The 25,933-nt window shown below is 37.3% G+C and overlaps 3 protein-coding genes and 1 long non-coding RNA gene across 5 annotated transcripts; 2 read left to right on the top strand and 2 right to left on the bottom strand.

The window, feature by feature from the left end:
* Window positions 1-649: 649 nt before the first annotated feature.
* LOC149036185 (uncharacterized) lies at window positions 650-10,090 on the bottom strand. The gene is made up of 5 exons (XR_016181839.1): window positions 10,003-10,090; window positions 7,361-7,438; window positions 5,848-5,942; window positions 2,272-2,515; window positions 650-1,189 (listed from the first exon to the last, which is right to left on the bottom strand). It is a non-coding gene; the product is annotated as an uncharacterized LOC149036185 (long non-coding RNA).
* Window positions 10,091-10,755: 665 nt separating this feature from the next.
* Window positions 10,756-11,516, top strand: LOC113667346 (uncharacterized). Its single transcript, XM_089188837.1, has 2 exons — window positions 10,756-10,838; window positions 10,978-11,516. The coding sequence occupies exon 2, from the start codon at window positions 10,986-10,988 to the stop codon at window positions 11,373-11,375; it is 390 nt and encodes a 129-aa protein (XP_089044963.1). The 5' UTR covers window positions 10,756-10,838; window positions 10,978-10,985; the 3' UTR covers window positions 11,376-11,516.
* Window positions 11,517-14,708: 3,192 nt separating this feature from the next.
* Window positions 14,709-17,261, top strand: LOC113667354 (uncharacterized). The gene has a single exon (XM_027183171.2). The coding sequence runs from the start codon at window positions 15,173-15,175 to the stop codon at window positions 15,932-15,934; it is 762 nt and encodes a 253-aa protein (XP_027038972.2). The 5' UTR covers window positions 14,709-15,172; the 3' UTR covers window positions 15,935-17,261.
* On the bottom strand, window positions 15,966-25,860 carry LOC113667352 (uncharacterized). 2 transcript variants are annotated; one of them, XM_089188795.1, is made up of 5 exons: window positions 25,505-25,860; window positions 22,046-22,546; window positions 21,819-21,874; window positions 18,027-20,895; window positions 15,966-17,474 (listed from the first exon to the last, which is right to left on the bottom strand). In XM_089188795.1, the coding sequence occupies exons 2-5, from the start codon at window positions 22,495-22,497 to the stop codon at window positions 17,426-17,428; spliced, it is 3,426 nt and encodes a 1,141-aa protein (XP_089044921.1). In that variant the 5' UTR covers window positions 22,498-22,546; window positions 25,505-25,860; the 3' UTR covers window positions 15,966-17,425. The 2 variants fall into 2 exon arrangements, with proteins under 2 accessions (XP_089044921.1, XP_089044922.1); XM_089188796.1 differs by having other exon boundaries at window positions 25,641-25,780.
* Window positions 25,861-25,933: the final 73 nt, after the last annotated feature.

The following is a 25,933-nucleotide window of genomic DNA, read 5'->3' as shown; positions in this document are numbered from 1 at the left end:
TGTGAAGCCATGATGGTCTGAACCCCTGCCACCGAAAAGAAAATCATACAGTTGAAAATTCTGATCAATTTTCGTTAAGTTTATCCTGTGCAACTGACTAAAACGTATTAAATGGCTGGAAAAGATCTTTTTTCTCGGCAACATGGCAAGCTTTGGATATTTTGTTTAGCTTGCCATATTGAGTAATGATAGTGTAGAAGTCTGTTCATATCATCTTGTGCAAAAAAATTCTAAAGACCAAATCGGCTTTAAGAAAGGAACGTTGATTGAAAAATTGAACTTTAAAACGAAGTGAACTAAAATTGTGTAAAGTTATCAGAAAAAATTTGGAATGAAAGGCTGTTTGACAATTTTTTGCCATAAAATTTTGCACAAGGTGATGTACACATTTTTTTGGCGGAAAAATTCAAGGGAAGCCATTTTGAATTTTTTGCTTAAAATGTTGTCAGGGGAAACTCTGTGCAAATTCTACCAAATTTTCCCGCCAAAAGTCTTAGTATATATTTGAACAAATTTTTCTTGACACCTTTATTAATTATTTAATGGAAATTAACTTAACTAATAAAAGAATAGAAAGAATCAAGACCTGTAATATTACTATTTAAAGAATGAAAATAAAGCTCAAAAAAGAAATGAGTGAAACCTGTTTAGTCTATCGACTTTATTTAATAAGAACAATACAGAAATATAATAGCAGTAAGAGGTCAAGTCTTAAACACACTTTTGAAAAAAAAAAAAAAAAAAGGCGCATGCGTATTTTGGGCGCCTGTATTTTTTCTAAGTTTTTTGGCGGGAAAATTACGTCATTTTAACCAGATGGTACTTACTTAGTTTCAACAACAACAAAAAAAAAAAACTGGCGCATGCGTATTTTGGGCGCCCGTATTTTTTCTAAGTTTTTTGGCGGGAAAATTAAAAATTTTAACAGGGGTTACAAAGGAAAAAGTCTTCATACAAATTGACAGAGTAATTTAGCAAAATGTGTTGAATTCGAATTTGATACTCCATGTTGAAGAAAAACAAAAACTCTCAGAAAATCAATCAAACGAACAGAACCTAGCACAGTTCTCCGCAAGCAATCTTGACGCACTTGAACTCCTTTAACAGTTATTTTCTACCTCTGCTTTGAACTTGAGTTTGAGCTGTCAGACCTCGTTCCTTCCTAGTGCTTGATTGTGACTTCAGCTGTCTGCAAGAGCAAAGAAACAAACGAATTAATAATATGTCAACCATAATGAAATGTTATGATGAAATTATAACACAATGGGTTCATCATCTCGCGCAAGCTTGTATTCAAGCCTTCTGATCAATCACCACTTGCAAAATTTATAATTCTTTCGCCAAAAACAGCATGTATTTAACCATAAACGTCATCATTGACTTAGCATTTCTTCATTGTGTTCTTTAGTCCAAGAGAAATATTGAACCTTTTTCAAAACACAGTTTAATTTACCCTAAATTTACAGATTGTTGTGAGCTAGGTGGAATAATTCTTCTATTTCTGAGGCTCTCGACATTTTTTGTATTACAACAAGTGGACGAGCCAAGAAAGAATTCTGACACGATATTGTTTTAATTATGGTCAACATTGTCTGTTTTTCAATAGTTTTTTAACGTTAAATTTAATATTCCTCATGATATAAAACTTAAATGTCTTTTCTTTTTCAGACTGTAATACTTTCCTATTTTTTTCTCGAAGAATAACCTGAATAAGTACAAGTTTGGAGCCAGAGTGGTTTCGAGTTTTTGTAAAGGGATCTTACATTTCGTGAAAGGTCGGCCTTCTGCGTGTAAACCAAAATGCAAGTTATAATGTGTTCATGGAGAAGGCGTCATGGAATTTAGTGACGCATTTGCGTCTCAAGGGATCCAAAATCATCCGAGTGATTTTTGTTTTTAAAACACAGAAATAAAACAACAAAACTTCTCGATAAAATCAGTGAAATTCCAGCAAATTTCATGAAAAATTGTCAGAAAATCAACTGTTCCTACATATGCAAGCGTAAAAAATAAATTTTCTTAGATCAGTATAACTTCTTCAAAAACTCGGGATGAATGATGGATGTGCGAAGGTCGGGATCCTAAAGCAATCGCTTCCAAGCCTGAATAAATTATATCACACCAATGGCGCTTTTGTGTTGAATTTAACAGAGACAAACCTTGTTTAGCATGGAAAATTACGGGTAGAAATTATTAAAAATTTAAAATACTGTTTGTGAAGAGGATAACTACCATAAAATATCATTGCAAACGCTAGTAATAATAAGTTACCTTACAAAGAGGGTAGCAGTTCGAGGTTGAGCGTGTTTCCATTTGTCTTTCGTCCTGTTCTAGCACAGCGCTTATTCTGTCCAAGTTGTAGAAGTACAACTTCTGTACCAAAGACGGGTTTGGACATAAAAATTGCAGACAGAAGCCATTTTCTTCGCAACAAAACGACGCTGAGATTTTGCATCGGTCGCCATTTCATCCTCGAGCGAAGGTACACGTGATTGATAGAATGTGAGAGATTGATCTGCAATGTTATGAATATTAAAACAATTTGCTTTACGAAAGACCATAGCTCAACAGGGCATTTGAAGTTTTTTTTTCTGAGTCGTTACACTAAAAATATGGAATAATTCGGAGTTTAATAAAGGGCATCACATAAGGGTTTAACTCAAATAGAGGATTTTTTCCCCTGTATGGATAAATTACGGTAAAAAATCTTAAGGACTAAAAGAAAAATTATGAATAAGAATGGGGAGGAAGAAAGAAAGTGGGATGGAAAGTCTTGGAGGAATAAAAATCCACTTCTTTAAACCTTGCACAATTTCAGTCGTTTGGTTCGAGAACAATTTTCTTAGCTGATTTAATTTAGCTTTTTTTCCCCTGATTTTTTCCATTTTATTGCACGGTAAGCTATTCATTATTAAACAAGATCTGGCCCCAGTTTTCCAAAGAGTCAATCACGTTATCCACACTTAATGGCTTTGATTTCCTCAAATATTTAAGAACACCAAACAAGAAAACAGATGAGTTTGCGCAAGATACTGACGTAACAACCCAAATAGGAATACTGCTGCATTTGCGTGAGAAACTAGCGTAACAAATCAATTAAGACGGATAAATTTGCGCGAGCTACAACCGTAACAATCCAAATATGAGGACAGCTAAATTTGCGCAAGACACCAACGTAACAAATCGAATAAGAACATAGCTAAATTTGAGAGAAATACTTACGTAACAATTAAACTGAATACGAACACAGCTAAATTTGCGCGAGATACCAACGCCACAATTCAAATAAGATGGCACCAAAATTTGCGCAAGACACTAACGTAACAATTCAAATGAGAAGACTGCTAAATTTACGCGAGATAATAACATAACAATCCAACTACGAAGACAGCTAAATTGGATACTAACGTAACAATCCAAATACGAACACAGCTTAATTTACGCGAGATATTAACGTAACAGTTCAAATAGGACAGCTAAATTTTCGCGAGATACTAATGCAACAATCCAAACAATTCAACAGCTAAGTTTAAACGGGATATTAACGTAAGAATCCGAATGTAACAGCTAAATTTGCGCGAGATACTAACGTAACAACCCAAAGAAGAAGACAAATAAGTTTGCGTGAGATACAAACGTAACAATCCAAATACGAAGACAGCTAAATTTGCGCGCGATACTAACGTAACAGTTGCAATATCAAAGCTAAATTTGCATGATATTAATGTAACAATACAAATTAGAAGACAACTAGACAAATACTATATCATTTGATACATTAGACACTAACGTAAGCCTAATGAGAACACAGATTTGCACTAGATGCTAACGTAACAATTCATGAGCAAGACACTAACGTAACAATCCAAATTAGACAGCTAAAGTTTGTGCAAGACACCAATGTAACAATCCAAATAAGATAGCTTCATTTGCGCGAGATACCAACATCAAAATCCAAATAAGACAGCTAAATTTGCGCGAGATACTGCCGTAACAATCCAAATGAGAACACAGCTAAATTTGCGCGAGATACTGCCGTAACAATCCAAATGAGAACACAGCTAAATTTGCGCGAAATACCAACGTCACAGTTTCAATAAGACAGATCAATTTTCGCGAAATACTAACGTAACAATCCAACTACGAAGACAGCTAAATTGGATACTAACGTAACAATCCAAATACGAACACAGCTTCATTTGAGCGAGATACTAACGTAACAATCCAAATAAGAACTAAGCTAAATTTGATACTAACGTTACAATCCAAATACGCACACAGCTTAATTTGCACGAGATACTAACGTAACAATTCAAAGACAGCTAAAGTTTGCGCAAGACACTAACGTAACAATTCAAATAACAAGACAGCTAAACGTTCGAGAGATACTAATGCAACAATACAAAATTAGCAGACAGCTAAGTTTAAGCGAGATAGTAACGTAAGAATCCGAATAAGGAGACAGCTAAATTTGCGCAAGATACTAACAAAACAATCCAAAAAGACGACAGCTAATTTTACGCGAGATACTAACGGTAGTCTCAATAAGACGACAACTAAATTTGCGCAACATACTTAGGAAACAATTCCAATAAAAAGACAGCTTTATTTGCGCGAGATACTAATGTAAGCAATCCAATAAAGAAGACAGTTAAAGTTGCGCGAGATACTGACAAAATTATCAAAAAAAGAGCATGTATACAAAGAGGGTTACGGGCGATTGAACTGATAAACAACGAAAGTAATGAGGGTCAAGAGCGTTACAAGCTACCACAATAATTTTTCTGCACAAGAAGAAGACTTTATGTAAAATTACTAATTCTTCCGGAATTCCACAATTTACCAACAGCACAACATCCTCACACTAATGGTCACCACACGTGAAAAAATAAAAGCCAGTTTGTTTTTGTTTCACCCAAAGCCTCCGTTATAGGGCGAAAGCTAGAGAATTAAAACGAGAAAGTATTCCCTAAGCATTGAGATCACAAGAATACTCAAATGCTGACAAAAAGAGGGTGGAAAACATTCCAGAGAAGAGCCGCAATGAAAACAATATTTAGGTGTCTCTTCAGCAAATGACGTCATGCAAAAGAACTGTTGAGCGCATCTTGTTCTTTATGTATAAAGTTTATATATCATCCTCTCAATTGCATACTGAGATCTTAAAAAAGGAACCAAAGTACTGCAAACTCAGAATTCAGAATCCAGAAAAGGACACTTAAGTTGATATTACATGAGATATGAATAAAGGGGGTAAGTTTCTAAAGAAGCTGTGGTGCTGCTTCGGTGGGAAAGTATAACAGGGTAATTCAGTATTAAGTCGATAACGTTAATTAGCCACCGTAAAGAGTTTTAAAGCTGATGTTTTGAGTGTTGGCCCTCTGTCGTTCTCTCTGACGAAGGGCTAACACTCAAAACGTCAGCTTTGAAATTCTTTACAGTGGCCAATTTATCCTATCACATGTCATAAATGTGCTACATGTATGTTGCATCCACACCCTTAGCCTTCGAGCAAAGCAATATGGCTGGTTATTGGTTTGGACAACTATAAAGAAAGAAGCTCTTTTTTTATGGAAGAAATGATAGTGCATTATTGATCAGGATTTATTTTTATCATCTCATTTCAATTTTAAACCATAAAAACTAATAAAGAAATTATAGTTGGTTGCCAAAATAAAATCACCAAACTGGTGCCATTTGCTCCACTAAAGTCCCCAGTATTTTTCTCCTATTCACCCAACCCACCAAAACAGTTGCACCTTGGAGAATAGGGGAAGTTTGCATTAAATTAATGAGTTAAAAACATAAATTTACTGAGAGTAAATGTAGAGTACAAACTCAGCATACCTTGGACAATAATCAGCAGCATGTGGAGCACTCCCTCTCAATCTTTGGCTTCTCATTTGCCCATGTTCTTTTGGCAGCAATGATGGCAAGTCACACTTCAAAAACAAAGTGTAATTGTTATTAGATAAAAAAATGAATAAATAGAGACATATTGGTATAATGATTGGGAATTGCACTAATCTGATACAGTTTTCGTGAATATTAAATTTTCAGGTCAAACATCTTAATTTATCCCTTTCATACTAATTAGTCTCCCTTCTTAGCTTAAATAATTTCACTTTTTTTTGGTTATTCTTGTTAACATCTCACTTTGTTATACTACTTATTGCGTAATTTCATTTAATTTCTCATTATACAATTGACAATGATGATATTTCATCCGAAACATGTTTTGTATTCATTAAAAATATGAAAAAAGTGAACTTCAAAAGCATCATGTGGTTCATCAAAGAATATCAATCTCTATTAACCCTTTCACTCCCAAGATCTAATTAGTAATTCTCCTTACTATCTGCCATACAATTCTTATGATGTTAGTTCAGAGAATTTGGTATTGGATCAACTAATCATCCCATGATTGACATTCTTCTCTATTCCCATCACTTGCCTCCTTGATATTGTATTGATATTGTAAGGAGAAATTCTGTCTTGATCACTTGTGGGAGTGAAAGGGTTAATATGAATCTAGACATCAATAACATCAACAGTTTACATATTAGTCCTTTCCTAGATTGAGCAATATGTTCTGCATGCAAGTCAAAAGACTTGGATAGAGCCAATGGCTGTGAACCATGCTGACCCTCTACTTTAGTATATCACCTCTTCCATATTCCATTACTGGCCCTTAAGTGTAACCATCAAATACCTTTGATGTAATATTCTAGTGTTTTATGTGTGTAGGATATTTACATTTAATAAACCATCTGGTCCCAAACAAGCCTGTCTGTTGGTGTTTAGTTTTTATTTCAGGACAGCCCTCTTGTGCAGGTTTTTCATATATCATTATTTTGGCTGCTGTGCACAATGTTCTCGTTCACAAAAAAACAATCATCAAAACTGTTACTGTCTTACATATAAATTACGTGTCAAACCCAGTTTAAAATGCAGAAAAAAAACTACACTTTAGCAAAGATTCATAGAGGTATTGTTGACCTTAGATGTAAAATGTGTGATAAATTTTTTTTCTACTCTTTGAAGTAGACAGAAGGATAAAAGAAAAAAATTAATTAATTTCACCAAAGTTATTAGTTTTTGAACAAAAACACTTCTTGAACAGCCATGAACATTTCTTAACTCACCAAGAGCCTTGATCCTTAGAGTTTTCATGAGTCAAGGATAATGTTTTGAGGAACTTACGCTATACAATGTACAATTGAACAGTACCATGGTAAATAGGGTTTTGGTGATATGGACATCACTTTAAGTCATAACTTCGAGTGAAAAAATGAAACTTTCCTTGTCTGCAATGTCGTGCTAAGAGTTTTTAAAATTCAATTAGATCATTCAAACTCACCTGTTCAATGTATCAATTCCATTGAGGATCTTCAGATGTCCAGCATTGTTCCAGTCCTGATAATGTTGTCCATATTGCCTATTCACAGAAAATTAACTTTATTAGAGAACCCCCATCATTAAAATGCTCCTCATTCACTGAAAAATGCACTGAAAAATGCACTGAAAAGGCCCTCAGCCTACATACGAAAGTGTTCTGACTCAAACAAGGCCAAAGTAAAAGCTATCTCAAAAAACTTTGTCAAAAGTGCTGCTCCAAATTAAAGCATCTGGAATCCACCTGATTTTATTTCACTACACTTTAATCTTATAAGTTTTCGTAGTGAACTGCATGCCCACAAACTATCAAGGAAAGCCAACAAAATACCAGGGAGAACCTGCAATGCCTACTAAAATTGACTCAAGTCATCATGATACATGAATACCCTTTGTAGCTCTTTGAAAATATCCTTTGGACAAGAAGTAATCTTTTGACATCATTAAAGATGAACAAAACAGAATAGTCATCAAGTGTCCATATTAACCCCAAGAGGAGCTAATTACAAGACTGAAACTAGGCTGTAACCTGTTTATAACCCTTGCCACCCTCACATCACTATGCGTGATTCTAACAAACCACTAATATATCAAATACATTTTCTGGAGGCATATTGTTCAGCTCTGTCAACCATGTTAATTTTTTCCTCAAATTTCACCCTTTCACTCCCAAGATTTCATTTATTTAATAATTCTCCTAACTGTCTGCCATATAGATCTTATGATATTGGTACAGAGAATTCAATATTGGTTCAACCAATAATCTCCTAGTTGATAATTTTCTTTTTCTCATCACCTGTCTGCTTGATATTATTTTGACTTTGTAAGGAAAAATTCTTCCTTCATCACTCATGAAGTTAAAGGGTTAATTGTTTTCCCAAGATGCCATAGGAAAAATTTAAACATTTACATGTTGTAGCTTTGCACTTTCTCTTGTTTGTTGCTCCCGCCAGATTTTACATACTGGTTTCAGATATTAAGTGAAAAGTTTTTGCAAAAATGTTTTGGTTGTGATTCATACACTTTGGTTTTGCTGCTGAATAAGTGATGCTTATTGATTGGAAAACACATCACCCTGCAAAGAAAATCACCCAGGCCTGAAATTTGACACAGAGTATTATCCTTTTAACCCCTAAGAGTGACTGGCTTATACTGTCGCCAAACAAATGCTCCTAATGTCAGGGTAATTTGGTATTATCAACTGAGTTGATAACATAAATTGGCCACCAGAAAGAGTTTAAAAGCTGATGCTAGCCCCTTTGTCAGAGTAAATGACAGACGGCTAAGGCTTGAAACATCAGCTTTAAAACCCTCTACAGTGGCCAAATAATGTTACAACTCAGTTGATAATACCAAATTACCTTGTTACACTCTCCCACTGACCCAGCATCACAGTTTCTTTGGAGACTTCCCCTCTTTACTTATTAATTTGTCTCCTTATGTCAATTAACCATAAGAAATGTATAAAGAACAGTATGGAGAATATGCATACTGATGTTAGGGTGGATAGGGTTAAACAAGTAAAATTAGAGTTGCCCTAAATGGAATTATATTGTGACAAGTGTTGGAGGCAGTGATAATTTCTGCTGAAAATGTCCAGATGTTCAGGATTGACGATGAAAGTTAATAAAACAATAATTATTCCATTGGTGCTTGTTGGACTTAAGATTAGTTATATCCAACTTGGTGCTAAGCACCTCAGTGGTCATTTACCATCTCATATCCAATGCGTGCTCATGGAATAATTATGTATCTTACAGATTCCAGGCCCAGTTTTTCAAAGGCCTATTAGCCCTAATCCCAGGTTAAATTTTAATCAGGGTTTCTTTATTCCTTTTTTCATGGCCTTTGTGGGGTAATTTCCTCTATTCTTTTTTGAACATCCATTCATCATATAGTGGACAAAAAAAATTGTCCTGAATTTTCTTTTTAAGCTTTCAGATCTGAAATCCAGTTTCTCACTAACACTTACTTATTTTAACCCTACTAATAACCTGGCCCGAGAAAAGAAGATTCGGGAAACACACAGTATCAAAAAAAAAATTGATAGACCTCCACAGATCATCTTCAAATTATTTTTTACTCTATTACGAGTTGGCAATAGACTCGAAGAAAATCTAGGTCTAATGACTTAATTAAGTAAATAAATACTAACTTAATAATATTTTATTCATCAGTATCTTCAATATGGTAATATAAGCTTAAAAAGAATCTCGCATCATCAACGAATACGTTCCTGTCGATGGAGCAAGATTTTCTTCCAAGCCCATCGATAACTCACAAGCAAATTTTTCATAGCATATAAGTTAGATTTAAAACGCTCCTCTTGGATAGGATTAAAAGTAAAGGTTTGCTCACATTTTAAATAGATCTAAGTAAATAAACATTAACTTCATAATATTTTATCCATCAATATCATCAATATGGCCATATAAGCTTAAAATGAATCTCGCAACATCAACGGATACGTCCCCGTCGATAGAGAAAGATTTTCTTCCACGAAAAAATATTGAGACCATCGATAACTCAGTAGCAGATTTTCCACAGCATATAAGTTAGATTTAATATGCTTCTCTTGGATAGGATCTAGAATAAAGGTTTACTCACCTTTTCAATAGATCTCAGCGCAACCAGGCGAAGATGATCAAGACAGCCATTTTGAATTTTTACTGTCACGTGACCAACCAACCCTCCCTCCCTCCCTCCCTCCCTGCCCTGTAAATATATGAGACCACGGGTTTCGGTGAAGTATTGAGACATTCCAGGTCAAACCTTAAATTACAACCATCGGGGCGTTGGTTTTTAAAAGGCTTTTATTAAGTTCCATCAAAGCTTAATCATTTAATCTTCTCTTGATCCTGTGGGGTTGATGTTTATGTCAAAGAACTAAAGTGTATCTCGGCGTCGCGATGTCGCAATCGATTTATGTTAGGAGCTGTCCTCTAATAACAGGGTGATTTAAGTTATATCTACAGGAAGGTCGCGCAAAAAAAAAAAGAAGGAAAGAAGAAACAGAACGGCTAAAAATTCATTTGTAAGACAAACTGCTGCTAAGTCTTCACTCTACGTAGCACCGGACGCATTTTATTTGTTGATGAAACTTGTGCGTTGCATTTTCCGTGGATGAATTGGATAAGAAGGAGCTCCCGAAGAAACGGTACTGTAGATTGTGTCCTGGACTTTACTTTTCCTTCTAGTTTAGAGAATAAACTGACAGCAATAGCGTGAACTTGCTGATTAGTAACTACATATAAGATTTTCTTTACCAGAAAAACAACCACAGTGAACCCAGCGCCCGGGGTTTTTAACCAATTCAATATTTTGATTGACAGTTGGATGACTACCTATGACCTTGGCGAACACGTGGTGTTGCTAGTAGTTTCCTTCGGTCTGTCAAAAGCACATTCAATTTAAGTCTATTCAAACGTACTTTTGTACTTCAGGTAAGATGAAAATCGACCATGAGCTGACATTGCACCAACAGTTATCAATCACGAGCTTTATGTTCGATCTTACAGCTAGTTCTGCGTTGAAAATATTCCGTAAGACTAAACTCTAATTCTGTTCGCTACGATTTTACAGATTGTAATATGGAGACCCAAGCATACGACCTTGTTTGTACAGAGAACAGAGACTTTCTCTACGAAAGAGAAGGTATGCCTGGTATAAATCCAAATTTTGTATACATGAATCAAGAGGTTCACACTTTGAAAATGGCGAGTGAAACTAGAATCGTTCCAGACACGGACAAGAGAGCTGCTCCGAAAAAACTTAGGAAAAGAAATTCAGACAAAGATAGACTGAGGACAGAAGCAGAACAGACAGCATATAAGAAACTTAAAGAGATTATTCCGTCCCTAAAGGATCAAAGGAGGACGACAAAATTACAGACAGTCAGAGAGGCCGTTGTGTATATTCAGAAACTCCAAGAGACCTTGACTGGAATCCCCCGGATCGGAGCGAAAGATGGCAAACATTGAGCAAGGTTCAAGTTTAAAATATTTCTTTAACAACTTTGTAAACAAAGTTAAATCATTAAGATTATTTGATATTTGTAAAGCAATTATCCTATTAATGGTGTAAAGTTGTAATATGCATGTTATTCTTTGAGTGACCTTCAGTTACCCTCAGATGTCCGTAAGTTTATGTTGCGCCAACACGCATTAACAATTTAACCAGGGAAAAATACTTTTGAGTTCAAAGCGAAGTTAAAAGGGCATGGTTCTTACTCAGTCAGTACTTACTTAAAAATTACTTTGTACACGGATTACCACAACACAAGCTAAAAGCAGATATACATAGTCTTTAGAGTTGACAGGAGTTACTCCTAACGCAATATGTTGGAAAAAATGTTAACGTGTGAAAATCAAAGAGATTCCGCAAAACGAGGATGGGAACGGCGGACTGCAAACGGCGGACTGAGAATGGTGGACGGAACAACAAAATTAAAATAAAAAATAAAGTATCAAAAATGACGTCATTATAAGCAGAAACATCTTCGCATCACTGTTAGAAATTTGTCGGAAAAGTTCGGAAAGAGTCGAAAATTGTTTAAGTGTTCTAAATTTTATACTCCGCACTCTCAAGTACTTAATTCTGCATCTGTCTATGCATGCAAACTTTCCAAGCTTTTTCAGACTGATTTCTAGCAGTAATCCCGAAGACATTTCAACTTATGGTGACCTAGTTTTAAATAATTCATCTCTGATGTTGTCTCTGTTTTCCACCGTCCGCCATCCGCTGTCCTCGTTCGATAAACTTGTAAACGGTTTGCCAATACTTATAACTTTATTCCAAATTTTTTTCCATTTTTCACTTCTTGTGCTACGGTTTTCCCATTGGCAGAAAGCATTCTTCAAGTAGATTTTCCATGAGTGGCATTTTCGAGAAGATTTACAAACAAAATACTTTATCTAATTTAGTTTCAATTCTTAATTCTAGTAAAGTGGCCTTGCGTGACATTCAACAAATTTAGTAGGGGCGGCTTTAATTTCTCAGCTTATTCCAGTTTGATTGCATTCACATTTTTCCTAAAAATGGGTAAACTCAAAGACACGTTGGCTTTAAGAATCATAGCTATTAAATGCTTTGTTTTTCAAACAGAACGGTGTCGTTCAGTAGTTCTGTATATCCTTGTACACTACAGTAGTAAACCTTTCCCGTTTGTTGACTCTATATCAAAAAGATCTTAAAAGGCTTTTGGAGGAAATTCTAAATAACAGTGACAGCCAACGAAAGATATCCTTTAAAAATCATCAGTTTTGTAGAGCATCCTAACGTCAAAAAAATTGAACAAAATCTATTTTACCAACTTGCCCCACCCATACTTGCAGATCGCCATTCATTCAGTGAAGAGTGACAAGGTATGTTGCGTGACAACAGCTTTCCCTAAATTTGTATGCAGCACCACAAACTCTCCTTCCATTACGATTTTTCGACCAAGTAAGTTTTCTGTTACAAGCTTCAAAGAAGTTAAATTAGATAATTTAATAGTTTAAATAAGCACAAATTTATTGTCTTGATTACTAAAGATAATTGAAAAAAAAACGAGATACATGAGAGTCCATGCATTTTTATCTGAAACTCATCGTTCGCTTACCAACGTCTCGCAAACTTTGAAGCTTTACTGCTTACTTCAAGTAAGCTTCACGCTAAATAGACGTCAGTTGAAATTATACGTTTTCTCTGTTATCACTACAATCAAAAGCAACAGGATGTCATACGAACCATTTTTAAGTTGTTCAATACTTACGGATTTAATTAGAAGAAAGGGAAACAACAGTTCAGCACTATTGCGTCTTCAATCTTGGTTGCATCCTTTAAGAGAGTAATGGCAGAATTCATTGCGAAACTTTCATGGTGTTTAAAAGCAACCCGAGAACAAGTTATTTATACCACCACTAAACGACATGAGCAGTGCAAGGAATAAGAAGGAACGCACATACCTTGTTTTAGCAGTCGCTTAAAGATCATCTAAATATGAGGCCGGAAAGGGAGCGCGAATGAAAGAAAACGCCAGTTGCGAGGATTCCTTCCCAGTGTGCACTTGAAGATATCGCTCCGAGATTATTATTCGGAATACATTATTATTCGGAACATATTATTATTCGGAAGTACCGAATAATAACACAACGGTGTGTTGCTCAGTTCAGTTGCTGTGCTGACTCTCTCCATCCCTCAGGTTGGCGCCAATAGTAATAATAATTTCCACGGTCGCCTTTGAGACTGAAAATTTTGAAAGAACTTGATCGAAGACCGTTGTTCAATCGAATGTTCTGATAATCCTTACATCCTGGTCTCATGAAAGGAACGAAGTTTTAGACGAGCTCTCAGAGAATTCCAAAAAGTGCGCTATTTTAAGACTTGTGTATGCACGTGGGTTACTGAGCTCTTTCCTAAATGGCATGTCTAACTGCACGGGCTTTTAGCGCGCACTATTCATTACAAAGCGCATTTTTCCGTGGTAAACTCAAACGATGGAATTAAAACAGAAGCAAGTATTGATTATGTATGGATACTTGGGAACCCTGAATACCTGCGATCAGTGGCCAATCGATTTAATATTACAAAATCGATTTTATTTCGTGTTTATCGCAGAATTTGTGGAGCGATTGCCAACAATCTTTCCGGTCAATATATGAAGTACCCACTTGTTTGAAATTCAGCGCCGCTGGGAAAAATGATTAATTTCGGATCCTTCGCCTAAAGGAACGCGTTGGATCAGTGATCCAGTGATCCTTGACAGAAGTAAGGGTGCACAGAAATCTAGTTACACAGATGACTACATCTCTCTTCCATTCCCTTACCCTTCCCTTCCTTTCTCCCACTTCACTTTACGGCCACTCACCTCTTAAGTCGATGGGATGAAACAATGCTTACAACTTCTTCTAAACTAGTTTTTTCATGTTAGCGCCATCTTTTAACAGTCGTGTTTGCATGACGAAACTCTTATTTTTTAATTCACTTTCTGAATTTATCTATCTTAAATAAACCTCTGAAACGAATAAATAAAATTTTCAGGAAAGTAGCACTTTGTTTAATAAGTGTTCTGTACTTGTGGATACAAGGCATTTAAAAACGAACAAATGTTGCATGTATCTGTCGCTGAATAAAATTTCACAGACTAAGATAAATACAAATTTTTTTTTGGTCGGTCTTTGTCTCTTGAATTGAGCAACCATCAATTTAAACAATAGTCTTCAAATTAACCTTTTGTCTGACCTCCGATCAGCCAATCACAGTCCATTATCATTGACACCACATTGAAATATTATTATAAATTATTCAATTGTGTGCGGGTGAATACCAGTGAAGGCTTGAAGGCGCTATGGAGATGTACTCTACCATCAGTCATTATCATTTATCGGGAAAAAACAAGAAAATATATTCAAAATAGAGGACTTTCTTCACAGGTTGGGCAGACACTTGGCTCTTTCGACTGGTTTGTTAGAAAAAGAGGTCTATGATTCTTGCCTTTAGATATCGCAACGGGTTTTTTTCTGTTTGTGTCTACCGTCGATAAAATCCTCATAGTTTTTATTCACTACTGCTCATAAACCACGAGACGATTCAGAAAATCTTAAAGAGAAGCCTAATGTGGATGGGATTTACATCGACGGCGGCAAAAACTCTTAGGAATTATATTAGCGCTGACCCAACCATTTTCTGAGGATCAGCCCCGACAGCTCTGCGAAAAGCGATGCAAATTACGTCTAAAGAAAGAACACTTAATACAGTAACTCCATAATGGAAGATCACTATAGACGAAACGTGCATCATGGCCTTTGATCATCAACAAAAATCTCTGCCTACTTCGAACCATGCGAATACTGCTAATTTTTATTCGAACCATAAAACTTTGAACAATGCCCCGATCGCTCCTAGGCATCTTCAACACGCCGCACATAATCAAAATTTTCAAGCACCATCTTCATATTATCATTACCCAGACAGAAGCTACGGCCCACGATTTGGACTCATACGAGGGTACCACAAATATTTGTACGACCCGAGACCTCAGCCGGAGCCTTGTTGCGAATGTGCCCCTTCTCGCGCAAGGAAAACACAATCGCCAGACGGCTGCAACTGGGGTGTTGCGTTTGGCTGTATTTTGCTAATCATTGGAGTCCTAGCAATTCTTATGGGATTTTTGGTTCCGCAGAAACCCTCCATAGCTAGAAACACACATTTAACATCGGAAGAAAGACATGAATTGAGCCAAATTAATCTCTTCATAGACGTTTTTGTGATAACAGGACTTGCAGTCCTCTCGATGGGGGGTTTGCTCATTTCTGTTGCCTTGTTGCTGCCTTTACTGAGACGAAGGACCGAACCTTTCCACGACGAGCCGATTAAATACTTCGGCAGCGAGGTTTATGTGAAGTCCGAACAATTGCCGATGTCAAAGTCGGGGATGCCGACAATAAACTTAGGATTTCACAAGGATATTGTGCCTGGAAACGTCGCTCTGCGTAAAATTCAACCAGAAAGTGTGAAAAGCGAACCTGTCGACTTAATTACCCAGACAAGTTCCCCATAACTCAGAAAAGGAATTTTGTGAGACATAAAATCTGAATGATTAATACAATCGTTTTAGTTACTTATGAGTTTTGATCACTTTTACATACTCTATTCAAGAATACAAATCAGTCAAACAGGGACGAGGTACTGCGAGTCTATTTAGCTTAAGCATATGACTTCATGGGATTGGCGCCAGTGCACAGCTTCCGTATTACAGAAAGTTATGATGAGACTTAACTTAGAGAGGACACGATCGTGAAATTTTAACTGGTGGAGCATAAGAAATCAAACAACCCAGACATCGAAAGATGTGGAGACCAAAAGACAGTATTTTATCATGCACTGTTCAAAGGTTACAAGTTAAATGAATTTTTCCTTAAAAAGGAACTAGACTGTTGAACACTTTTTGAGGCTGCGCCTCATATGGTCTTTACTACATTTGACGTTACCTGTTATCTACAGTAGAACCCCGCTAACTCGAACTCCCAAGGGAAACAAAAAATGGTTCGAACTACCGAGGGTTCGAGTTAGCTGATAGTAAAAGACTGAAAAAATGGGTTAAGGGCAAACGGATCGATCTGAGTTGGCGGGGTTCCACTGTATAACTGAACAAACACATAGTAACATGGTATCTATTTGACAAAAAGTATTTAATACAATAAAATCATACGACCGTAAATCCCTATTAGCGCGAGGCACACTGACAGGAGTCGGTTACGGTTCACTGTGACAAGATAAGGTACACTATAACCACCTGACCGACACTAAACGGCGTTGTGCATTGTGAATTGTTTTCGAGCGCTTGACAATTTTAACGGTTTGATTGATCGATTGGTTTCCTTATACAAATCAACGTTAAGCCACAAAGGTATTCCTTGTTTTTATAGTCTAAAAAAATTGTTCAGGTGCAAAAAGGGCGCAATTTTATGGTTAAAATGAGCTCACCAGCCTCTTTTGGCCTATTGGCAATAACAGTGATGACTCCGTGCTTATTTGCTAGACAACCACATTTACAAAACGAAATGACTGTAAGATTTCATGCCTTCCATTGGACTCAGTGCTGAACCATATTGTGAATTTCTGACAAATCGGTCCACACGATTCAGTGGAGAGACTTAATCAATGCACATTCCTTGAAACAAAATGACAACAAATTTTTTTAGCTCACCTCAGAGCATATTTGATTGGTAAGCTAATCGTCAGTAACTGGGTTCTCACATTAGAATGAGTAAATTTTTTTTCACATATGAGGAAAAAGTTATATTAAGAGATTAATGGTTGTTTCCAAGAGATCCCTATTTTCTTTTGTTGAAAAACTATTACAGTAAATTCGATTTGCAGCAGTCATTTCATTGATTGATTGATACCTTTTCATCATGGTTTGCGCATCTTAAAGATTCAGTTTAGGAGTTTTCGAGTTTTCATTGCTATCATTTAAATTTTTCTCCATAAGTAACAACCCTTTTACTTAATTTTCTGATTGATGCCTTCCTCTTCCAAAGCCAGCTTTTCACTTCCCATGGGGCTGTTCGAATCGATGGCCTTTTCGACTGGCAACACTTCCTGAAAGATGAACAGCGCAGTATAAATTATGAAAACCAAGGTGCAATTAAAAAGGATAAAATTTTTCTCTTATCAAGCAAAATGGCAACCTTTTTACACAAATTTACGAGGCACAGTTATTGCCTTTTATACTAAACTGAACTAAAGCTTGACATACGTAACTGTGTTTCAGCAGCGTCTAAACTTAACTTTAATTTTTGATGGTCTGCTCGCAAGCTCGAGAAAAGAAGAGAGAGGGAATTTTTAGATACAGATGGGGCGCGAATAAAAGACGTTTCTTATTCATACTGATTTATAAAGAATGTCGATATTCAAATCAGGTAACTTGAGTTATAAATGTTGAAGTTCTGACCCACAAAGTAAGTTTTGAAATGTGAACTGTAAATCAGAAAACGGTTCCAATTCAACAATAGGTGCTTTTAAGGTACCTCTGCAATGTCACTGGAAATCTCCTACCACGGTTAGACAGAAGCTACATTTATAATGCTGCTTCGTATGAATCAGTTAAATAATTACAAAATCAAACACTGTTGAAACACTAAATTTACGTGCTTGGGAATTCAGTCTCGGGGAACTTCTCTGGATACCGGTTTAGAAATTCTCGAAGTTTGTCTTTGTTTCCCATCTTGTCAATGGTCAGATTCAGTAATTTTCCCATTACCAGTCCCTCCTGCATTACTTTTATCGCCCGCTCTACGTCATTCATCTTCTCCAGCAAGAGGGCCAGTGAAGTCTTTATAGAGACTTTCCAAGTATGGTCCTCTTCTAACTCTCGTTCGGCAATTTGCTCTGCTTTCGAGAGAAGATTCATTGCCTCGTCAAAGTTTCCACTTTTCATGTGACAAATTCCAAAATTCTTTAGCGTCAAGATGCTCTCTTTGCTTCCACCCACTCCTAGGAAGTCGAACATTTCCAAAGCAGCTTTATAATAATAAAGACAGATTTCAAAGTCGACTTCGGACTTTCCAGCAAGAAAGAAGTAAAGGTCTCCAGTGGCCTTTAGGGTTTCGGCAGTCATAAAATGTTTCTCAAGGCTCTTTTGAAAGAGTTCCAACGCTTCTTTGAACAGTTTTTTGGCCGCATCGAACTGCTTGCTGCGCTTTGAAATATTTCCTGAAAGGAGGAGAGTCGCTGCTCTTTCCGGATGATCATGAAGCTGTTCACCGGATATTTTCAAAGCCATTGCAGTCTCCTCTTCAATCCGTTTGTTCTCTTTAGAATCTTTTTTAGATGAAAGGAAGCGAGCATTGCTGTTGTGAAAATAGACTTCTGATAGCGGTTTTGTCGCGAATGCAGCGTCACTCACCAAACGAATTTGTTCCGCTCTATCCATGACTTCTTTGTACTTCTCTTGTTCTCCTTTTTTCCTGTATTCATGACCAACAAGACACAAAAGATCTACTACATACACTGGTTGGATTCCAGAGTCAAATGTTTTCAATAATCTTTCAAGGATCTCAGTGTAGAACCTTGGATGAAGACATCTTTCCAAATACATGCATTTCTGCGGAAAACTGTCCAGAAAGAGTTCACAGCCGTTCACGATCTCTGGATCTTGTTCTTCCCTACCTCGAGCGTAAATTTGAAGAAAATATTCGAAGTTGTACTTGTCTTCTTGAAATAATACAAGGGAATCCTTGCAGGTGTTCTTACCCCAGTAACTATTGGCATTATTCGCAAGGCGCAACATGAAGTGTACACAAGCCAGTTTTTCGCCCATTGCCAAAAGTTTGTCATACTTGTCTCGACCAATCTTCTTTGCGTATGACTGAATGAGCGGATGCATCTGATATCTGCGCGAATAAGGCTTCTCCACAAGAGATCTATTTTTTAATGAGCGCAGGATGGAGATAGGCAAAGCCCCGGAGATCGAACATTTGGCCTTCGTCACAGCTTGGACTGCATCTATATCAAATGGACCTTGAAACAAAGATAGAAGAATGAAAGTCTCTTGTTCGGGTTTCTTCAAAAGGTCAAACGAGGTCTTGATGGCCTTTTCAACAGATCTTTGGTCGTCCTCTAAAACCGCTAATGGTTCCTTTTCAAGGCTTTCTATGAGCGTTTCTTCAGAATAGTCTGATAGCAAGGATCCAACGATGCAAAGTGCTAGAGGGACGCAGCCACATAGATTTTTGGCGATGTAATCTGCCCTGGAAAGGTTCTGCGGAGCATCTCCATAGACTTTCACCCTAGAAATGAGGAGATTTCTTGCCTGTTCGGCGGACAAAGGGCCCAATCTGACTTCGCAAGACTGCAGGTCGGGATTCTCAAATGTTTTCCTTGCAGTTATGACAAATGCCACCTTTTGCCTCGATAACTTTCTTATGTCATATAAGATGCTTATAAATGATTCTCGATCGCTCGACTCGAGGACGCTATCTGCATTGTCAAGAACAAACGTGACCTGGTTTTGGACTCGTTTGCTCCAGTCTCTTAACCACTGCCCCGGATTCTCTGGTACTTGCGTGCTGATTGTACCACACGAGTTGATCATTTCTACCGCCACTTCGTTGAAATTTGTCTTCGTTAGTAAACTACAAAATAGCACAGTCCCTTCCTTCTCTGATTTTGCTAATTCATGAGCCACTCTTTTAGCCACAGTCGTCTTTCCGAATCCAGGTCCACCAGTAACCAGGACAACAGGGATGTCCCCACCCTCAGCCATTTTCTTGACACGCTCTATTTCTTGGGTTCGGCCAAATACACATTCTTCTGGTATTCTGTCCGGTAGACAGCTTCGGGTGCTGAAAATCGTCGTGCCAATCTTTTCTTGTTCCCGCACCTTTTCCCATATCTTAGCTTGTTCTTCCAGGCGCCGCTGGACATCGTGATCAATGGGATCTTTCTTCAGCGCCTCAATTTTCTCTGCATATTTCTTTCGCTGGACACTCATTTCAAGTGCCTCTAAAGAAGATGCAATCTTGCTCCACTTGTTCTCGAATTCAGTGTTTGTGATTCTTGTAGAGACGCTGTGGCACAACTCATTTCTTAAGCATTTTATTCGGACGAGGTTTGCCTCTAGGCTATTATCATCGTCTGCAGGCATGTTGTGCCATCCTGTTGAAGGGGCCGTAAGATGGCAAATTTCGCGAAGTAAGAGATGTAAAAGGGAAATGTCGAATGTTTCCGTGTCCGGTGGATCATCGGAAGAAGGAAATAGCATTTCCCACTGGTTTTTAAATATCACACGTTTCGACCTCAGCCTTTCAAGCTTCGCTTTATACCTATTCAGAACAGCTATCAGTGTCGGTGGAGGATAAATAGTATGCAAAACCTTTCTTAGAACACCTGTTCCTTCGTCAATCAGCAGTCTAGCCAGCTTTGTGCCATTTGTCTTTTCCTCTGATACATGGTATCTAGGGTGGTCAGGTAGGACGGTAGAGGATGACGTGGCTGCAATAACTTGCCGTGGAGGGTCTTTGAAGATAAATTTTAAAGCTATGAGCAGATATTCGGACAGATAAGAGATCCTATGTTTTAAGTCCACGACACGAATAGCAAGAATTGTAAGATACAGAAAGACGAATCATTTTTTAGTTTCCAAGGAGGATTATCAATCATTTTGTGAATCAAACTTCAGAAACGCTTTAAGGCCTCGTTCAATTGAGAAGCGATATAGCTTTTGACTACCCAAAATTGTCACTAGCATAATACAACAAACTCATAGAGGTCATATAACTCTCTAGGAAATCTTGATGCTCAAAAATTTACCCTTTATACCTAGCGGATTCCTCTAATGCCCAACAATTACGATTGATTTATATCATAATGATATAGAAAGCAAAATAAAACTCTTAAAAGAGAACCCTGAGGCACATTTCAATTCAATTTGATCCAGTCGCTGAATTTTGTCAGTGAGAAGATATTTTAATATGCCTCCGTAGCTAAATCGTGCATTTTGTGTTGTTCGATTTCACTGATATAGGATCACGAGCTCTGCCTAAACGTTAATGGTGTTATCAATAGCTTTGGAAGCTGAATCACGCCTTACTTGTATAGCTACTAAGTGGTGTAGCATGATTCCCCCTCGGTTTCCCTGCAATTTTTTTTTAATATCAGATTAGTTTATATCCGTTTCGAGTTCCCTCTCTTGAACCCCTCTCGGTACTAACGCACAAAGAGTATACTATCGTCAACATTCTCAAATCTACTACTGACAATATCATACTTTATTAGCCTTCATAACGATAATCGTTGAGTGGAGCTACTTGTGGGTCTAAGGTACGAGAGGAATGCGTCGGTTTCGTTGAGATTTTGGTCAAGACCCTGCGGCTAATAGAGAGTTCTTTTAACCTCATGGATCCTATGTTCATATAAAGACTTGCCGCTTTGATACTCACCAAGGTTAACTTCCTCATCAGTTGCCTTGACGTCTTCTTCGGGGTTTCCTAAAGACCTACAAAAGATGAGTACAAATTATAAAATTTGAGCACACTGTAATGTTTCGTGTTTCTGAGTAGAAATACGCTGAGAAAGATTGTACTGTCAAATGTAAAATTGGATTTTTAGCAAATCTTATGAAACAGTTTCATAAAACTAGCGACAAAGATTTCATCCCGCTTTTTACCTTATTTCATGTTCTCTCTGGAATACCTCTTGGGTATTTACGATTGTTACTTCTAACTCTTTGTCAAATCCAATTTTTTTGAACTCTTCCTCCAATCGACGCTTCACTTTCTTTTCCTTAAAGTCCTTCAAAAACTGTAGGAAACTTTGCTGTGTATGGCAACGTAGGTTCACAATGATTGAACCTTCTTCAATATTTGTGACTTCAGGATCAGCTGCTCCAATCTCATTTCTTCCTTCTAAGGCATTTCTAGTCGCATTTTCTGTTTTCCACCTGTAACGTAAATAGAATGCACCTAACGTCACCGCCGTACCCGCTGCCAATGCAACTCCTGCCACGATAGGGCTGTCAATTCTCACTGAAATTGAAAGGGCCTCTCTGGTGACAAACGCTGATGCCTCAAGAGCGGCCCTGGTTGCCTCTGCCCTGACTGCAGCACTTTTTCTAGCCATTCAATTTGAACTTGCCGACTTCCACTACAACGCTATGCCATGAGGTGCCCTGCAAAAAAAAAAGAAAGAAACATTTACAGCGAAATTTTGTTAAGTGTAGCAATTTAGGATCGGAAATCACGGAGAAGTAGATTTTTGAAAATGAAGTTTAAGTGGTAGAATGCCACTTTTTGGTATTCAGAAAGCAACGAGCAATGTGCGAGTTGGAAATCATCGAGTGTTGAAAGTGATTCGATCAGAATCTGAAATACCTCAGCACTCAGGTTTTAGGGTGCTGAGAGAAGGTATTTCATTGGAATTGTCATCAGTCTGTTCTGTTGCTTGCGCTTTTTTGGGCATGCTTTCATGTATTTATTCAGTGAACTATTCTTTTATAGAAGGAATAGTTTTGTAGTCAGTGTATATACCGCCTCAGTTCTGTCTAAAATCCTTTAGATGTACAGGTATTTTTTTTTACAATAAAAAATACAGCTTCCTCTCAGTAACTCTAACTTGTATTTTAGGCTGACTACAACACAGGCTAAATGATGGCGAAAATTGTAGAAATTCAAATATATCAGAGCTATAAGGTTATTCCTCCATCAGTCATAATTTCCAGACATCAGACATAAATAATATCGTTCAGTTATTTAGTGATTCAAGAAAACACAAGCAACTCTCAATTGCTACTCGATTCAAGTAAAGAGTTGTTTGCACCAAAACAATTCTAATTTGTTCTTCATTTCTCCTCAAGCAAGGCCTCATTTTCCATCACCAAGTCTGCATTTAATGTCAACATTACCTCATTTTTCTTACTTTCCTAATGCAAAGGCTAGCTTTCACAAATCAAACATTTCTGTTTCTTTCAAGCTCAGAGAGAAAATAGGAGGTATTGGTATTTACCAATACATGAAATTCTTATGCATAATACAAAAGTGGAGAGTATATTACATTCTTCGAGGCTATTTTGATCAGTAAACGGTCCTAGCATATAAACGAAGAACAAGGCAAAATTCTAAAGGATAGCAATTTTTAAAAACATAAAAAGATGTTTAGCCTTTGTAACATTGTATTATCGACATAGTTAGTAAATATTGCTTCCCAGTTTCTAGTCCAATGTTCTGAAATAATTTTCACCCATAAACTGTAGTCACTATGTACAAAAAGCTTGTGCGTAACTGCATCACAGTATTGCTATAGGCTGTCGGATAAATTATTTAAGTATTACTTCTGGCACAGAGAATGGAATTTTTTTCATGTGACAAAAACATTTTCAAAAATAAAATGGTATGTTCAGATGAAATTGCACATTATGTCACAGGAGTTGGGCTGCAAATGAAAGTATTTTTGTTTACCAGAAATTACTCCACCGCACAAAGAAAACATATCAACAATGTGTTATGTACGTTGGAGATTTTATTTCCATCATTTAGAATTATCTCCACTCATACTGACAACAGTAATCTCAAAATCCGTTTAGATAGCTCATATAAAAAATTCATATCACATTAATTCATGGCATAGGGTAAAATATGGACTGGACCATTTTTTGGACCATTTTATGGACTATTTTTTGGACTATTTTTTGGACCATTTTTTGGACTATTTTTTGGACCATTTTTTGGACTATTTTTCGGACCATTTTTTGGACCAATTTATCGGGGGAAGCACACCATTAGTACTCAGGGAGGGGTGGGATGCAGTCTACTAGTACTCAGGGAGGGGTGGAAGGCAGAGTGTTATTACTCAGGGAGGGGTGAGAGAAGGACTATTGCTAGGCAGGGAGAGGTGGGAGGTGGATGTAATAGTAAACACTACTTGTTAATGGAGCTTTTATTCGATCGTATAGATTATCTTCATCGGTTTTTCGACTGACTTTTTGAATGTTCTTCACGCCATAAAAAACAACAACACAACAAAGTGAGGCTATTGAAGCAGTCAATGTCTGACGCGACTTAAACAATCCGGTCTTAATCTCCCCCGTTTGAGTTTCAAACCTCGTCGATGAGATTTAAGTCGACGAAAACGCCTTGTGAATTCTAAGAAAAGAGGTTGCAATAAATCAATTTCTAGTTTCCTGAACTGAATACTCGTTAAAAACACTATCTCAAATTTGCATCTGCCTCAGTCATAACAATTTAGCTGTTTTTAAGTTTTCCGTCACGACTCTTTCCAGTCCACTTTAACCCAAAGATAATTGCTCCATAGCCCCTAGTTTCATCAAACCTCGCCGAACTGATATCAAGTGATACCTATGAAGTTGAATTTAATTCCGCGCGGCGCGAACAATGAAGTCAAATATTGTGATGAAACTAGAGCAGCTACTGAGTAGCTAATCACGAAAAGATTGCCACATTAGCATAAAACTCCTTTCATGTCTTTATGTTTGCGGTTTTGTGATGATAAAATATCTTTATATGAAATCTGTTTTAGCCATAAGTTGAGCTATTCCAATCATGCATAAAAGTTGTATTTCGTTTTCTTCAAACTCAAGGAATTCGTGCGGTTTTCTCTGAAAATCATACGAGCATTGCAGTGTGATTTAGTTTAAACTCATTAGAGATGTATTCTTTGAATCAGTTATTATTTGTCAAGTGTTCGCCTGAGTATATCTTCAGATGCTCACGCAGCATAATTCTTACGCCTAACAAGGTAGAACTTTTTCGGCATCCGCTTACCAAAGAGCTAACGTTCTAAAGTGTCGATTCAAGACGAGAACAAAATCAAATAGACACTCAGGCATTCAAATGTTTTGTCTTATCGACTGAAAGCGAAACAGGTGTTTTTCAAGTGAATTAAATATTATCAACTGAGTTCAGTGATACCGTAAGTTGGCCACCGTAAAGAGTTTAAAAGCTGACGTTCCGAGTGTTAGCCCTTCATCAGAGCGAATGGCGAAGGGCTAACGCTTAAAACGTCAGCTTTGAAACTCTTTACGGAGGCCAATAGACGTTATCAACTCAGTTGATAATACTTAATTACCCTGTTAAACTCTTCCACCGACGCAGAAAGAAACTTAGAAACTTACCTCCTTTACTCGTTTTACAAGTGAGATTGAATTACCTCCTACGAATGAGGCTCGGCACTTCTCATTAGTAAGGAAATATTTTGTTCCGTTGCTTATTCAGCTTGTGTGGTACAGTATACTCTGAAACATCACTCACCTCAATGTTGGTGAGCCTCCATTTCAATTAATGAGGCAAGCTACGCATACGCTCTGAGTAGACAAGATCTCATCCACTGAAGTAATTTGATAGCACTGAAATCGAAAAGCCTTTTCTCAGCAGCTCATCAACGACACGCCAGCATTCTGAGAAACAGGGAATATTGATTAGTTCCCTGATTTCCGCGAAATACAACACTAGAGCAAATTTGCATATGTCTTTCGTAACCAGTCGTTGTAGATCGCCTAGAGGGTCGGAGGGTCATTTTTTCTGCGGGGGGAGGGGGGGAGGGG

This window comes from Pocillopora damicornis, chromosome 12 (assembly GCF_964200805.1).
Source record: "Pocillopora damicornis chromosome 12, jaPocDami1.2, whole genome shotgun sequence".
NCBI classification, from domain to species: Eukaryota; Metazoa; Cnidaria; class Anthozoa; order Scleractinia; family Pocilloporidae; genus Pocillopora; species Pocillopora damicornis.
The sequence above is the reverse complement of the archived record's forward strand: the minus strand, read 5'-3'. Positions and strand labels throughout refer to the sequence as shown.